Below are 16691 nucleotides of genomic sequence, written 5' to 3' on the forward strand. Positions count from 1 at the left end.
CATGATCTTTTAGCTCTCCTCTTGCCCTCTTCTGTGTGTTATCTCCCTAACCTTGTGATTTTTTTTCTTCCTCTCCCAATTCTAAGTTGATTGATAGATGATTGAGAAATACCAAGTGACCAAGTTTTAATTTCTAATATAAACAACAATCACTTAGGAATCAATCCAGGGGTATCTGCTTATTTGAAAACTTTAAAGTAAATCCAGGAAATTGGATCTGTGAAAGGTCAGGATTCATTAACTGATGGAGACTTGATCCAGCCATCTAGCCCAGGGCAAATACTATATATCTTGATCACCACAGCTTGATGTGCATTTGAAGCTATGAAGAGCAAAGTAAACATTTCACTGGCTAATAGAGAAGATATCAAGCAACTAAGGAAATCTAAACATACAAACTTTCCTAGTTTGATCGTTTAAGAGGCTGAAACTTTGTCAGTACAGTACCTTAGTTGGTGTTCGATACCAGCAAAGCAGTGGTATCCACTGTTTCTTCTGATTGATGAACAGGAATGCTATAATAATAGAGAGGCCTATTATTATGGGAACCACAACTGAGGCAATGGAGTCCAGCGAAGAATCTTCTCCTGAGTGCAGCCTGTTATTATCTCTGTAATCTACCTGGAGGGGACCCACGTCTAGAAGAAAAAAAAATTACAAGCATTTATTACCTAAACCAGAATTTTTAAGGATTATTTTAATTACATTGCAAATAGAGATCAGCAACGTGGTTTTATTGCTTCCTAGTACTTTAAGGCTAAAACGATTAAAGTCTAATGTGGATCCAAAGAGCTCTTATGAGAGGGCAGAGCTCTTAGGGATGGATGTAAAAAAGAAAATATTAGGATGAGAAGGTTTAGTAATTGGGCAGGATGATGCTGATTCTAGCTAGTAAAGAAAATAAGAAAATTCTTACATAAACTTTAAAAAAAAGTGACTAGGGCTTCCCTGGTGGCGCAGTGGTTAAGAATCTGCCTGCCAATGCAGGGGACACGGGTTCAAGCCCTGGTCCAGGAAGATCCCACATGCCATGGAGCAACTAGGGCCATGCGCCACAACTACTGAGCCTGTGCTCCAGAGCCCGTGTGCCACAACTACTGAAGCCCGCGCACCTAGAGCCCGTGCTCCACAACAAGAGAAGCCACCACAATGAGAAGCCCGTGCACTGCAACGAAGAGTAGCCCCCGCTCGCCGCAACTAGAGAAAGCCCGTGCGCAGCAACAAAGGCCCAATGCAACCAAAAATAATAAGTAAAGAAAAAAATTAAAAAACTTTTAAAAAGTGACTAAAATTAGACTACTGAAAATATTTTGATTAATGTTAACCTTTATGGTCTTCTAAGATTTTGAAGCAGAAACATCAGCTTAGCTCCCTGTTTACTAACAAATAGGAGACTAGGACAAAGTATATGCTTCTACTTAGTAGTGTACTAGATAAGACTAATTAGTAGTGTACTCGTACAAACCAAGCCAGAATCAAGAGCTTGGTCTTTTGGTTAATATTCTGGTTTACTGAGCTCCAAGCAAAAATGCTGTACTTTTCATAAACTTGAAAACTCACTGGACCTATTGGATCATTTTCCTGCCTTAGTTATTGTACAAGGGACGTTTAATTTTGCTCTTATAAATGATGGTCTTTTCCTTTAAATCATCATTCTTGCAATGAACACTGCAGACAGAGATAACAAATTTAAATAGATACCAATCAGGAGCACTCTCTGAAGATTTCCTTATTTTTCTTTTATTTTGTTTCAAATAAACCACTGTAGTCAGGATGTCTTTAAATGCATCAAAGACCAGGTTAGCGAAAGATGCAGAACACATGCAATCAAAAGGACTTGCTTTTAAATTGTTTTGGAAACTCAGCTCATGAAGTGGCACAGCTTTGTGATGTTAATACTGTCTATAGTTTAAAACTCAGATTTTAATTAATATCCTTCTGTGTGTATTTGGGGGGACGGGAAGAAGAGACCCTTCCTAGTTATTTTAGACAGTGTAGATGGTAATACTTTATAGGAAGGGGGGAAAAAAAAGGGAACATATTTATCAGCATCAAGAAAAATGCCAAAGGGGGGAGTTCCCTGGTGGTCCAGTAGGTAGGACCCCGTCCGCACTTTCACTGCTGAGGGCGCGGGTTTCGTCCCTGGCCAGGGAACTAAGATCCCGGAAGCCGTGCGGTGCGGCCAAAAAAAAGAGTAGTTTCTAATTGCCAAAGGTAAAAGTAACATTTTATTGATGAATTCAGGTTTCAAAAACACAATGAATAAAGAATGAATTTTCACCTTCCCACATTCCAAATGATATTGGAAGTGTTTTTAGGAATATATGTCATATAAGAAGATTAAAAAGTAAATTAAGGAAAATCTTGGGGAAAGGAAAATGAAGCTTCAGTTGAGGTCTGTTACAAAATTTAGTCCTTAAATTCTGTTTTGATGCAAAAAGCAGACCATAAGATTAGCTTTAAGCTTCCTAGCAGCCAAAGCAAAAATGGAAATAAGCAACATCAGTAAGATTCACAATGTCTTTAAGATTAAAACAAATCAGTTGCTTAGGAGAATCATAAATTTTCTTGCTACTGATATATGAAGAAATTTCTCCTCAGGGTCTTTATAACAGAAATATTATGTAATACAGAGTCCTCAATGTAACATAATAAATATGGCTATTCTTATGACTAAAGCTCAGCATCCAGATCAGTATGTGGCACAGAGTAGGCACTAATATTTGTTGACTGAATGACTGTAAACATAATGCTGAAGCACCATTCAGTCAGCAATTATATAAGGAGCCAAAACATGGGTCCAGGAATCTGGTGCTCTGGTCATCTGGCTTGATCCAAGCATAACACAATATCTAGCGTAACAGACCATTAATCTCTCAAGCAATGAATACTGCTTCTTCCAAAAGAAATATAAAAACAGTCTAACAGTGATTTTGAAAATGTCCTTGGAGTAGACAGGAGGCAGTACTGAGTCATGACTAAGAGCAAGCTTATACTCTTTTGATCAAGAGGACTACTTTTAGAGAGAAGGCAAGATTGACAGGAACTTGGCCTTGCTTTACCACTTAGCTGCTGAGAGGCAGAATAACATCTCTATTACACACGACTAAAAGGACAGAGCAAGGGGAAAAAAAAAAAAACATGGACTAAGCCTGATGAGTGGAAAAATCAACACATTAGTAATAAACTGAACTCCTCATGGAGTGAAAACTACCTGGAAGTAGAGGGTAACCTAATGGCATAAATGCTTAGTACAGAATCCACAGGGACAAGTGAGTAATTTATTATTACTCTGCTTACAAAGTTTATTCACACACATACCTTTGAGAGATGGCTTAGAAATTCCAGATACCAAGAAGCTCTTATGACCAGGGACATATTTCTTTCCATCATCATTAAGCCTCTGAGCATGTGGGACCAGAAAAGAGGCATTTTACCCACTTACCTGCAGACTTATTTCATCATCCTGGGTTGTTAAATATGTTACAGCCAAGCAGGTCTTTCTTGGAGTGGTTATTTGAACTTACTTGGGCACGTATTTTAAAAGGTTACCCAAAAGAAGTTTTGAAAATTAAAAAAAAAATTAGTAAACCATACACAAGACTAGACAGATCTCAACTGACTTTGGCACTTACCTCGGGGGATATGGATAATGTCATTTTCACTAGGTGTGGGCCACAGGGGAACCTCCAGGTCAATCTCTCCACGATGATTTGTCTTCTCAATGGGTATATTGGTTGGTTCCGGGACATACATTTCTAAAAGAAGGGGACATTTTTCATAAGAGATGACGGATGGGCTCCTTATTGTTGACTTGTCTCCTCAATCCAAATGGATGGTGCATTCAGTACAACACAACATGTCCTGGGACATGAAAGATCCAGTTTCCACCTTGACATCATTAATGCTAGAGAGTTACTAGCTTTGTAGGGGTGGGAAACATGTCCTATAACCATTTAAAAAGACGGGAGAAGATTACTCCTCCACCTGGGTCAGAAGCTCTGCTTTTTCATGACAAATGCTGTTGGCTCTACAGATTCGTGCAAGCTGATGGTCACTGGCTGAAATGAAAGGATTTCTTTTACTTTCCATCTGCTAAATTATACTTTAATAACTTGCTCTTTAATAAATGAGTGTTGAATCATTTATATGAAATATGTCACAGGAAGTGAAAAGGTTAAAGCATCTTCCATTCTTTATTCATTTCCCCTCCACTCCCTTCCCCTCAATGGGAATGGATGTTGGCAGAGCTCATGAGGGGCTGCCCGATTTAAGTCTTAAATGTCTACTATGTTATTCCTGGAACCATGTAGATTGGAAACTGATCTTGAGTAAACATATTAATATTACCTAACTCGATCATACAGACACTTTGGTCAACAAGATACTACAACATGAAACAAAACTGAGAAGAATGATATTCATTAATCTCCAATATCAGGATTTTTTTTTTTTTGAAGCCAAGTTCTAAAGGGACCAGTGAGAAAATCCAAAGCTTTCCTTGGTTCCTACATAAATATCTGTATATCCCTACTTCATCTGGCTAACAATAATTAGCCAACTTTTAGAAGAAGTAATTCTTAAGCATCTCTTTTCAAAATATAACAACTGAAGTCAGCCTCAATCACGTACTTCTTGGCCAGGGCCTGCCATATTATTAACTGATTTTTATAATAAGGTTACCCAACATTGGTAATACGAAATACTAATATACAGCCTAATTTAGTCCAAAATAAAATGCATGAAATACGTTATATAAGTTAAAAGAAAATCCTCTCTGCTCACAGTGATCACTGTCTATCCCAAAGTTACCAGCCTTTCAAGAAGTGAACTTTAAAAAGGATAAATCTGAGAGAAGGGAAGAGTGATAGAGAATAGAATACGTGCTAAACTTCCACTGTGAGTTAACTGAGCACCTGCCAGGGAAATAAATGCTAAGACGTTAAGAAATTACCCAAGATTATGCACCCAGGAACCAGCAGAGCTGGGCTTCCAATCCAGTTCTGTGATTCCAAAGCCCAGGTCTTCCTATTGCCCCTACGAATGAAGTCACTTTGGCTTTAGCTTTTCTTATTTAAATTATAAGACCTCAAACACGGCAAGAACTAGACACTCTTAGAGTTTTGAAAGGTTCAATAGGTCTCTAAAAACTCTAGAATTAAAAAGAGAAGTTATTGAAAACATTTTCATTCACAGAAGCAGGGGTCTGAGTATAAACTAGTGATTGCAAACTTTTCTATCATATCTGCATCACCTGAGGAGCTTATAAAATGTGCTGACGCTCACAGGTCCTGACTCAATAGGTCCGGGCTGGGTGGTTCTGGGGTGGGTGTGTGTAGGGATGGCGTTCAGCTCGCCCACTGAGACATCTCGATATGTGATACCAATTTCCTGGAGGAATTTGGGAAGAAAACCCCCTTGACATTTACGTGACATCTTTCAGTGCCAGGGCACCCTGAGCCCCTGCCCTGTTTGGTCCAGCGCACGGCCTTGAGCTTTCCTATCACAACAGGGGCTGACCTGCCACTGCCTTCTGAGGCCTCGGGAGAAAAGGCTAACATGAGATCCATGTGGAAAACCTGTGAATGTCAGCAGCTAAGCAGCAAAGACCTCCTCTGCTGAGACCCCCAGGGCTGGGGACAATTCAGTTCAGCTCAGGGTCTTTCCTGAGTGACAGCAGCAGGCAAGCAGCTTTGAAATTCTTGTGCCTCATACCTGCCTACAGGTAGATTTCAGTGAAACCCTACAAACAACAGACTTGACAGTGTGAGTTCTCTTCCCACAGGTGCTTAGAAAGGCTCTCCTTGGCAACAGAGGGGAAAGTTGGAAGGATCTACCTAGGATGGAAGAGGATGTCTTACTCAGTGATTACTTAATCACCACTGTTCAGCAAATATTTCCCAAGTATTTCCTATGTGGCAGGCACTGGCCTAAGTTTGGGGGATACAGTTGTGAGCAGGACCATTCCTGCCCTCATGGGCCTCTCATGATGAGTTACTTCTCACCGTCTGGCAGCTCATGGCCTGTCCTCTGGACCAGTTTGCGCCACTAAACTCAGTTCGGCTCTGATTAAAATCTACCCACACCTCCTTTATCATAAAATACTCAAAGCTCTAGTTCAGAGCCCTCAAGTCTAAGGGGAGAGTGTCATTTCCCTTTGATGTGAACTTAAGAGGGAAGCCACCTCTGAGCAGTTTTGCCAAAAAGGATAAATCTTTCAGCAAAAAAACTGAAGAAACAAAAAGAAGTGTGGGTGCCGCTGTGTTTCCATGCCTAGGCCCAGGCCTGCCATGGCCAAAGACTGCATTCAACCCCAACTCTAAAATAGAACCCTTCCGGCATTTACTACAAGAGCCCTTTATAAAGCTGCTGGCATTGTGGATGACAGGGCCAGGGGAGTGACACAAAACTTTACCTGGCTAGGTGGCATAGATCACAGGCCACTTGGTCACAATTAAAGAATTACAACTGGGGTCAGATTTGACCTGAACTTCAGAGGAACCTAAGACAACTTACTGGGGATGTATTTTACAGTCAGAGGCACCTGGCCCACTGTAAGAGCCACCCTCCTTAAAATGTCCTTTTCTGGATATGGGGCAGGGTGCTTGGGGCTTACAAGGTGAGGACACCATTTTCTGGGAGATGGAACCATAAGTCAACTTAGGACTGGGGACTCCTGGGTCGTCTGCTAACTAGCTGCATGGCTTTGGATAATTCACTTAACTTTTCTGACCCTCAGTTTTCTATAAAATGGGACAAGTACTAACCAGCGAATCAGTTCACAGGTCTGGTACTTGTATCCAAAGATGGCACAGGGGGAAAGTGCTTTGTAAAGGTGAGGCTATTCAGAATGTTAGCTGATGTGCATAGGGGACAAAGCCAGGTAGCTTGAGCTTTCCAGGTGAGAATCGGCAACCTGAAACTTCAGAGGGCCCAGGAGAAAAACGGGACAGGAATCCAGGCTTCCTGGAAGGCCACACTTAATCAAATGTAAGGTGGCAGAGCTCGCCTGACTGCAAAATTTGGTGAGTTAAGATGGAGAAATGATTCATGAACAATACATCAGAAGCAGAAGGGGGACTTAACAGAAATTAAATTCCAATCCAACAGTAAATGCTGACTGAGAAGTCGTTGGAGAAATCTCTAGTTATGAGCAGGATGTTAGTGAAACCTGCACTCTTTCCTCTATTAAACTCACAACCGAGGAGAGTAGATCTTTCCCTCCATTCCTGCCGCCATCACCTGAATTTGGGTCCTAGTCATCACACACCTGGGATGTCTACAGTGCAAGTCACAGCTGTCCTGGCTTCTGGTCTCTCCCTGCTTCAGTCCTCCTACAGATCACTGTTTGGCTCCCCAAAGCACCTCCATGATCTTGTGTTTCATCTGCTCAAAAATGAGCCACGAAGGACAAAGGACAAAATGTACCTCTCCAATTGACAATTAAGGCCCTAAAAATCTTGACCAAAGTCATCTTCTCTGTCCTTATTTCCCGCTACTAGAACTCCCTATTCCAGGGGCATTTGGCCTTGACCTTTCTGTCTCAGGGTCTTTGGTCAGATCACCCTTTCACTCCAATTAAGAGAACCCACTGTTTTTCAAGGTCTAGCTCAATCCTTCAGTGAAAGCCTCCAAGACCCCCCTCTACTCTACAGGAAAATCCTATCTGTGAACTTAGTGCTCGTGGTCTGTAGCTGGGCTGTGTAATGGTTGTCTCCAATTCACCCCCTCCCCTTCTCTCTAGAAACCACTCTAAGTAGGTTTTGCCGCCACCACTGTACGGAAATGGCTCTCGTCACGACGACTAGGACAACGCTGAATGCACAGCAGTCAGTCCCTGCTTCTCACCTGATGTCACCCAACAGCACTCCTCCTGCCCTCTCTCCATGTGGCTCCCAGGTCATAGCTCTCTCCGTTGCTTCCTGGGTGGCAGGGGCTCATTCTCTGTTCCCTCTGCCAGTCCCTCCCCACCTGCCCAGACCCCAAAGTTGGAGGGTTCCTGGGCTCAGTCCCAGGCTCCCTCTTCCTCTCTATATCCACTCACTCCTTGAGTGACCTTGTCCGGTCTCAAGGCTTAAAAACCACCTGTGGGGCTTCCCTGGTGGCGCAGTGGTTGAGAGTCCGCCTGCCAATGCGGGGGACATGGGTTCGGGCCCTGGTCTGGGGGGATCCCACATGCCGCGGAGCGGCTGGGCCCGTGAGCCACAATTGCTGAGCCTGCGCGTCTGGAGCCTGTGCTCCGCAACAAGAGAGGCCGCGATGGCGAGAGGCCCGTGCACCGCGATGAAGAGTGGCCTCCCGCTTGCCGCAACTGGAGAGGGCCCTCGCACGGAAGTGAAGACCCAACGCAGCCATAAATAAAATAAATTAAAAAAAAAAAAACCACCTGTGGCTGACAACGTTCAAGTTTATAGATCCATCTCCCATTTCTCTCCTGAACTCCAGATCAGACAGATTCACTGTCTATTCATTATCTCCACTTAGATGTCCAATGGAGATTTCCAACTAAAAACTCCCCAAACCAAACTGACTTTACACCAGAGCTGCAACTCCACGTTTTAGTCAAAAACATTAAAGTCGTCCTTGGCATCTCTCTTCCTCTCACTCCTCACATCACGTTCAAATCCTATGGATTCTACCCTTTCACTAGAATCAGAACCCAACCACTTCTCCCACCTCCACAGCTACTGCCCTGGTCCAAGCCACACGCAGCTCTCACCTGCATCACTGGCCTCTCTGCTTCCACTCCTGCACGTCACGTCCCATCACTCCTCTGCTCAAAACCCTCCAGAGTTTCTATCTTGCCCAATACAATTCTAAAATCGCTCATGAGATCTCGTGTTTTGGCACACGGCTACTTCTCCGCTTTCCTCTAGTTACCCTCCCTGCTCATGGGGTCACATCCACACAACCTCCCTGCTTCTCTTTGAACGTTCATGGCATGTTCCCACCCCCTGGGCTTTTGTCCTGCCTATACCACAGAGATTCTGCCTCTACCCCATGATTCCTGCCACTCTCCTGGGTCCCTTTATAAATGTCATCTGATCAGTGAGGCATTCCCGGATTATCAGAACATCCTGTCTCCTCTTCTGCCTAGCCCCTCCTCCCCGACCCCGGCCTCGCTATGTGTTTTCTCTGTGACCCTTATCCTCATCTTGTGCGCTATTTACTGTTTACTTATGTGCTGCCTGTCTCTCCCTACGAAACCATCAGCTGTGTGGATGGGGACTTGTTGGATTCACCCTCGTCTCCCCAGGGCCTCGAGCAGTGCTTGCATAGGGTAGGGACGAAATGAATCTTGAATAAATAAGATCAAGTTTCACCATTTGAACTGCTCAAGGCATATTACTAGGAAAACTGGTATGAAACTTGTGAAACAGGTGAAATGTAATAGATAAAGCAACTCCAATGAGAAATACATGTTTTTCCTCATTCTTCTCGTGCAAAACACTTAAGGATTTTGTTTTTTCCCTATGTGGACACCGAGGGATACAACATCACAGAAGTGAACTTGTGACTTTCAATTTACACCTTAAACAAGGCCAAGGAGACTAAAACTGTGAAAAGCACCCAATAAGAGATCTGAAAAGGACTCAAGCCTCCTGACCTGGCAGAATATCCCATCCTTTTTAGGGGATAAATGGACGTTTTTAGACGTGCCCGTTAGGGCTAGTTTGCACAACAGCTAAACAAAAGGCAAATGTATGCAGAGCTCAGTGAAACTCTTCGGGTTTAACTGGCTATCCCATTTTACAAGTGCACGGTGTAGATGCCCTTCTAAGTTGCCCTGACTCCTAGCCCACTGTGCTGCACGGAGCGAGAGTCTCTAACACAATGCCGCAAGAAAACACAGAATCGAGGTGAAGATGAAGGGGCTCTTGACTTCCTCAGGACCTCTCTGGGCTCCTAGAGTGAGCCCTCCCTTTGGTCTGTGTGGTCTGGACTGCCTGTGAAGTCTGTGTGTTCAGGGCTTTAGATCTGGAACACTGCCCGGAGGCTGTCCTGCCGCGGGCTCAGGTCCTGCATTGCTGGGAACGAGGGGCAGAAAACAAAGGAGCTGTTTTGGCAGGAGACACAGACATGGAAACCAGGAGAAGGCCTGGGGGAGGATCTGGGCAGCTGTGGGGGACTTAGGTTTGAAACTGGGAGACGGATTACTGAGCTGACATGAAGGGTGGAATGTGGGGACAGACGTAGGCATGTGATTCTGCAACAGCCAGCTGGGGGCGTGCTCCGTGGTTCAGGTCTAGGTGGGAAGAGATGGAAAGTTCACGGGAGGGATTGGGAGAAGGCTGCATGGGGTGGCCTGGGTACTACTGGAACTGATGAACTGAAGAAAGATTGGACTAGCATCGTATTCTTTAAATGCAGCTCTTCCATTCTGGTTCTGATAGCTATTCACCTTAGAACAGCTGTTAAGTGTATTCCCTACTGTGTCCGATGATGGACCTTTTCCGCTAGGCTCGTCCAACACTGCGCTAAAACTGTGCTACTCGGACACGGCAGGTGTCACTCACAGGTCTGTTACACCCATAAGGTCTGCCACTTACGTTTAGAGAATGCAAGTCAGAAGACAGCAATACTGGCATGGAACCAAAAATCAGGCACTCACCTAGTTGGTCACAGGCTCTCAAGTTACCCGCCAGGTCTCTGTTTGGGCCACAGGAGCTAAGGGACGGGTGGGGGAGGTTCTGAGTCTGTCCTAGCTTCCTCTTCAATCAACATCACAGCTTGGAAAGTGGCAGGGCAGCGGCTTAGATACCTGGGCACATAGGGCAGCAGCTCCCTTCCACGTTGATGGGCTCGACGCAGGGCAGCGGCGGGCAGCTGACAGTCGAGCAGAGGGTCTGGCCCTGCAGGCAGTAGCAGTGTGTGCAGCTGTCAATGTCCCAGCGCTCCTCATCAGCGTAGGCCTTCCCGCTGAAGTGGCACACCACCTTCTTTGGGATTGTGTCCTCTAGTGAAAAGAACGGCACATGGTGGAGTCACTCCATGTGACAAACACAATTTCTCATCATACTTGAGACATGAAGGGGAAGAGCTCTACACAATCGCAACATGCTCTAGGATTCCCAGAATTGGGTAAAACTTCTGCCTCCCCAGTCCCTACTGTTGTTTTCCTCTGCTCAGCAGAAGCGTCTGAACTCTCATCTTGTGGCCTGAACCTGATCAAGGGCCACTAAGGCTGACACAGGTGGTAACTATAACAACCAGCTGGGAATGATACCCGTTGGCCAAGAGTCATTAGACTGTCATTGCAAAATATACAAACTTAATCATCACATGGTTGTTGAACATAGCACATGAAGAAACTAAAACTGAAATACAGACAGGTAGGGAGACAGGATCACAGGTTTTGTCCCATGGAAAGAGAGAAAAAGTCCAGCTGAGTATACTTATAGAAACAACTGAAGAAATTCCCATCTCCAGTTAATCTGTGTAAATGATGCAGGGGAATGATAAGGAATGACAGTGGTCTGTTGCAGGGAACTGGCAGGCCTCCTGTGCTCTCCCAGAAGGGAATCAGCATTGAGAGAACCATTTCCTTCATTTTTCAGGGATGCTGGATGGATTTCCCTCTCAGTAACCAGGACATTCCTACTTCAAAAACAACCTCACTTCATTTCAATCCATTTTTTTTCCCAGCAAACTATGCTTTTTGAGAACAATATATTTTTAAGAGCTATTTTTTATGTATAAGAATTTACAGGGCTTCCCTGGTGGCGCAGTGGTTGAGAATCTGCCTGCCAATGCAGGGGACACGGGTTAGAGCCCTGGTCTGGGAAGATCCCACATGCCGTGGAGCGACTAGGCCCGTGTGCCACAACTACTGAGCCTGTGCGTCTGGAGCCTGTGCTCCGAAACAAGAGAGGCCGCGATAGTGAGAGGCCCGCGCATCGTGATGAAGAGTGGCCCCCACTTGCCGCAACTAGAGGAAGCCCTCGCACAGAAACGAAGACCCAACACAGCCATAAATAAATAAATAAAATTTAAAAAAAAACAAAACAAAAAAGGGTTCATTTAAAAAAAAAAAAAAAAAGAATTTACAGCTTAACACATTCTGCTTGTCTTTTTTCTCCGTTCTCCCCTACCATCCTCTCATCTTCCCTCTCCCAACCTTTTCCTTGAAAGTTCCTTTCTCTTTGATTCAACACCTTCTCCTGGTTTCTCTGAACTTACTAGTGGTCACAGTCCCTCTAGAGCTCAGAGTGAGGCCCAATGCCCAGCAAAGCAGCGATGGGGCCAATCAATGGAGAAACACGGGATGGGGGTGGGGCAGCCCCTCCCCGTCACCGGCCAGGCCGATAACTGGATGACCCTACAAAGCTGGGGAAATTTTATGCTCAGATTCCATGGGCAGCTCCATTCACCACTGGTCACTAGTAAATGAAAAACTATAAAGGCATCTGGAAGGAAAGTTCCTTAGGAAAGAAGTGGTGTCTTCTCCCTGGAAGGCACCTTGGAAGCTCTGAGAGGGGCAGTATTCACTGCCCAGGCACAAAGGACAGAACCCACAATGCCTGAGGGGCAATGAGGAACATCTATATGCAGGGCGTCAGGACCCCAGCCTCTGTAGCCAAGTGCTCCCGGGCGGCTGGAACCACTCTGTAAAGACCTAGCATGAAGCTTCCTGTTGAGCTTTTCCAGAGGAGGGTCACAGGCAGAAATATCTGTCTTTGGAATCCACATTCTCTTCTTACCAATTACTCAAGCATATGCCCCTAACTAAATGGCACTAATAATGTCCTATGACTATAGGATTTTGTGTTTCCAAAGGTATGTCTTGGTCCATTGTGGAGTGTTATAAGTAAGCGTGGAAAGGACTCTATGTCTAGTGTTAAAATGCATAATCTCTGTTTCCCAATGCATTTTCATTATTTCTCTCATTACTGTTGCTTGATGTTCAGCAAGGGATATTAAGCAATCACAGAAAGTTCTAGTTGTAAGCAGAAATTCTTTTTCAATATCTATTTAAAAATGTACTTCACTGTATTTGTGAGTGTTCCACAGAAAGGGTTCTGGTGCACTGAATGTTAACCTTAAAAACTCACTTGGAGGCTTTCACACCAAACTCGTGGTAGAAGTTTTTGCTAATCTGAAATCCTTAGAGGAGGTGACTTCATTAAGATACCCAAAATGTACATGTCAAATGGATGAGTAGAATCATGTAATGAACTTAATTCAAGTAATATACTGACCTTGAGCCAACACGTCATTGAGGACATTAGATTTGCCATCAAATCTAGAGTCTATTATGCAGAGAATTCTTTATGAAAGGAAGCATTTCTTCATAAGGCAATACTACTGATTATATTTCACATAAACCTTGTAACAGCTCACATGATGGACCAATGTCACCGCATAAAATTTGAGTAACGTATTACTGTGCAAAGACCTGGGAGAAGAGAAGGTTACATTCCCCACCCTATCTTGTCCATCACCTTCTCCTGTGCTTTTCCTCCCATAGGCATTTTGCCAGTTCTCTTCTTAGAGAAGAGGAGGAAGGGAATGAGAAAGAGGCACAGAAAGGATGAGGGGGCTTCCCTGGTGGTGCAGTGGCTAAGAATCCACCTGCAAATGCAGGGGACAGGGGTTCAAGCCCTGGTCCGGGAAGATCCCATATGCAACTAAGCCCGTGCGCCACAACTACTGAGCCTGTGCTCTAGAGCCCGCGAGCCACAACTGCTGGGCCCGTGTGCTGCAACTACTGAAGCCCGCGTGCCTAGAGCCCGTGCTCCACAACAAAGAGAAGCCACTGCAATGAGAAGCCCACACACCGCAACGAAGAGTAGCCCCCTCTCACCGCAACTAGAGAAAGCCCGCGTGCAGCAACGAAGACCCAACGCAGCGAAAAATGAATAAAATAATTTATTTAAAAAAAGGAAATAAAAATTTCCTTTGCCAGGAAAGAGGGTATATTTGGCAAATTTCCCCCAAACCACAAAAATAAAATAAAATAAAGTAAAAAAAAAAAAAAAAAAAAAAAAAGGATGAGGACTTCGTAATAAAATAAATTCAAGTCAAGGCCAAGCACTGGTCTGTATTTTCTTAAGATCTAGGCAAAAACACTTATTACATCTTAAGATATTAAATCAATGCTAATATCTGTGAAGTTAAAACTATCTATAAAAAACAGTAATTACGTGTTAAACATTATAAAGACATTCATTCACTTATTCTACAAACTTTTATCATCAATGGGAAAAAAGGCAGGACCAGGACCCTGACCCAGAGGACTGAGCAGAAGTGGTGGAGACAGGCTGGCGACCAGGACTCCTCACCAGGTACCACGCAGCAGCCACAGTGCTGTGAAGTCAACGTGGAGTTGGACAACACAACACGGAGGGTGAAGCAACTGTCTGCTGGGGGAACTGGGAGAGGCTTCACCCAGGATTTGATGCTTTAGTTGTACTTCGAGGGATGAATAGAAGATAAAGAAGCTGGAAGGAAGGACACTGCAAGTAGACGGTGGTGCATCCAACAGTTTGCCATGTTGGAACGACAGTGAGGGGTGTGAGGGCCACAGGCAGGATGGCTGGAGATGAAGTTGGGATCAGATCGTAAAGGGCCTTGAAGAACAATGACAGATTTAGAGCCTTCCTGCAGTGGAGGGGACGGGCCTTATCAGCTTTGTCTTCAAGAAGAAAACTCTGGAATATGACAATGTGGAAGACTAAACAGGGTTAGGAAGATGGGGATGCTGTTCACCGGGATGTGTTACAGGCCTGGATTAATGCAGAGGTGATGGAGGTGGAAAGGCAAGGCTAGGTTTGAGAGCTATTACTGAGAAACAGCGGTCAGGGTATGGACAGTGAGGGGGGCGGAGGTGTGAAGGACAATCCTGTTTCTTGCAATGGGAGGTGATGCAGAGGTAATTCCAATATATGAGTCACTTTCCTGCTTTAACAGATAAACAGCTGGTGAGCCTGTCAAGGACCTGGTTGAGCCTTATCAAATCAGATACTCCAGCGTGTCAATCAGAGCTGCAGCAGTTGACCTTCAAACTCTTAGCCTTTCTGTGTGAACATGACCATGAAGCTGCCTCTAGGATAGAACTGATTTGGGGCTCAACAAGGTAAAAGGGAACACATTTTAGTCACCAGTGGTGAGAATGTGGGGTAACAGGCAAAACTGGCAGTATCCCTCATGTATCCTTAAAAACATTATACTTCTTTGATCCAATAATTCTATTTCTAGTCAGCTATCCCAAGGAAATAATCAGAAAAGGCCTAAAATAAGTTGTTTACGTAGATGTTCATCACAATATTATTTATAATAGCAAGAAACTGGGGAAAAAAAACCCTGTGTCCAACAATATGGGGTATTTTAATGACTCAATACAATCATAGGAGAGAATATTGTGCAGCTGTTAAAATGCATCATGTGTAGTATAAGCTCAACCACGTAAAGAGGAAAATTTAAAACTGTCTGGAAAGAAACGAAAATGTTAACAGTAACTGTTAGAATCAAGGGTGAATTTTTCTCTTTAACTTTTCTTTTGCAATGAATATGAGTTACTCTTGATAAGGCAACAATATTAAAATGATTATTTCAAACAGATATGTGCATGCATTATCAACCTCCCCTCCCATCCCCAACACACACACACACACACACACACACACACACACACACACATACACAATGAAGAGAAAAGCTTAGTCTGAGCCTGGTTCTAAAGAACCTGGTAATGTGCTTTCTGAACGCTACTGACCCACTCTGAAGAATTTCAATGGTCTGCAAGAAAATTAAACCACAGAAGACATGCCAGAGAGCAAATGCTGAACTACAGCATAATGTAGTGTCTATGCAACTGCTCATCAAGTAATTGTATGAGATCACTGTCCCAAAGAGTATTTATAAAATGATAAAAGAGGGAGAGTAACTACTCTGGATGTCTTGGAGGCAGTAGGTTGAACCAAGAACTTCGACGACATATTAGATGAAACTGAAGTTTCTCATTCGATTTTGTTACAAAAATAAATCTTTTTCTGAATTCAATGAAGATTAAGAGTTCAATCGAGCGCAGCAATATGACAAAGAAACGGCGAAACCCATTCAATGGGAGCCGCACAGAGATGCTGCAGCAGGCTCTGCACACAGCTGTGGAGCTGGAGTCTGATCAGTGGGGCCCCGGGAGATTCAGGGGCCACAACGAATCTCTTCCCCTCCAGGGAGGGGCTGACCACCATGGACCCAACTTCCAGGTGCTTCTACCAAGTTAGCTCTATTCCATTCAAGCTCTCCTCATCAGATTACCGTGGAAACATCTCACCTTCAATTTCACTTCATTTTCAACGGAATTAACTCTGACTTGAGATCAGGAAGCTATCTTATCAGGTTTAAACAACTGGGGGTGGGGGAGGGGTGGGTAGAGCACAGAGGCCGATGCCAATCAATCGCTGGTTGAAAGCAGGGGCCGAAAGAATGAGTCTCTCGCTGGAGGTGGCAGAGAGTGCAAAAGGGACCAGTGGCCCCAAAAAGACCTTGTAAAGGGACCTGATTATAGGAATGAGGTATCTCAAGGTCTGCCCAGAAGTCTAAAACCAGTGTTTAGGCTCGTGTGCAGAGCTCAGCTGGACCACAGCAAGATCTAACACCTGCATGATCAGCACTCTCACAGCTGATCTCCTTACAGACTGGAGGTCGGAGGACGCGGTGGTAGAGGCAAGAGGGACGGTCCTGAAAGA

At 44.3% G+C, this 16691-nt stretch overlaps 2 protein-coding genes across 6 annotated transcripts in view; one reads left to right on the forward strand and one right to left on the reverse strand.

Moving 5' to 3' along the window:
* The window catches only part of FEZ2 (fasciculation and elongation protein zeta 2), a 62112-nt gene extending 47969 nt beyond the window's left edge, over positions 1-14143 (forward strand). For 3 of the 4 annotated variants that reach the window (XR_014254284.1, XR_014254286.1, XR_014254287.1), the window contains one exon: positions 11559-14143. The gene's annotated coding sequence lies outside the window, so the exon portion shown is untranslated. The remainder of the gene's footprint in view (positions 1-11558) is intronic. The other variant, XR_014254285.1, reaches the window with a different exon arrangement.
* Positions 1-16691, reverse strand: part of CRIM1 (cysteine rich transmembrane BMP regulator 1) — a 205186-nt gene that overhangs the window by 3526 nt on the left and 184969 nt on the right. For both annotated transcript variants that reach the window (XM_082427666.1, XM_082427665.1), the window contains 3 exons: positions 10763-10957; positions 3636-3758; positions 448-638 (listed from right to left, as the gene is read on the reverse strand). In XM_082427666.1, coding sequence (XP_082283792.1) covers positions 448-638; positions 3636-3758; positions 10763-10957 — 509 coding nt within the window. The remainder of the gene's footprint in view (positions 1-447; positions 639-3635; positions 3759-10762; positions 10958-16691) is intronic.

Source organism: Balaenoptera physalus, assembly GCF_965194825.1.
Source record: "Balaenoptera physalus genome assembly, chromosome: 15".
Classification (NCBI taxonomy): Eukaryota; Metazoa; Chordata; class Mammalia; order Artiodactyla; family Balaenopteridae; genus Balaenoptera; species Balaenoptera physalus.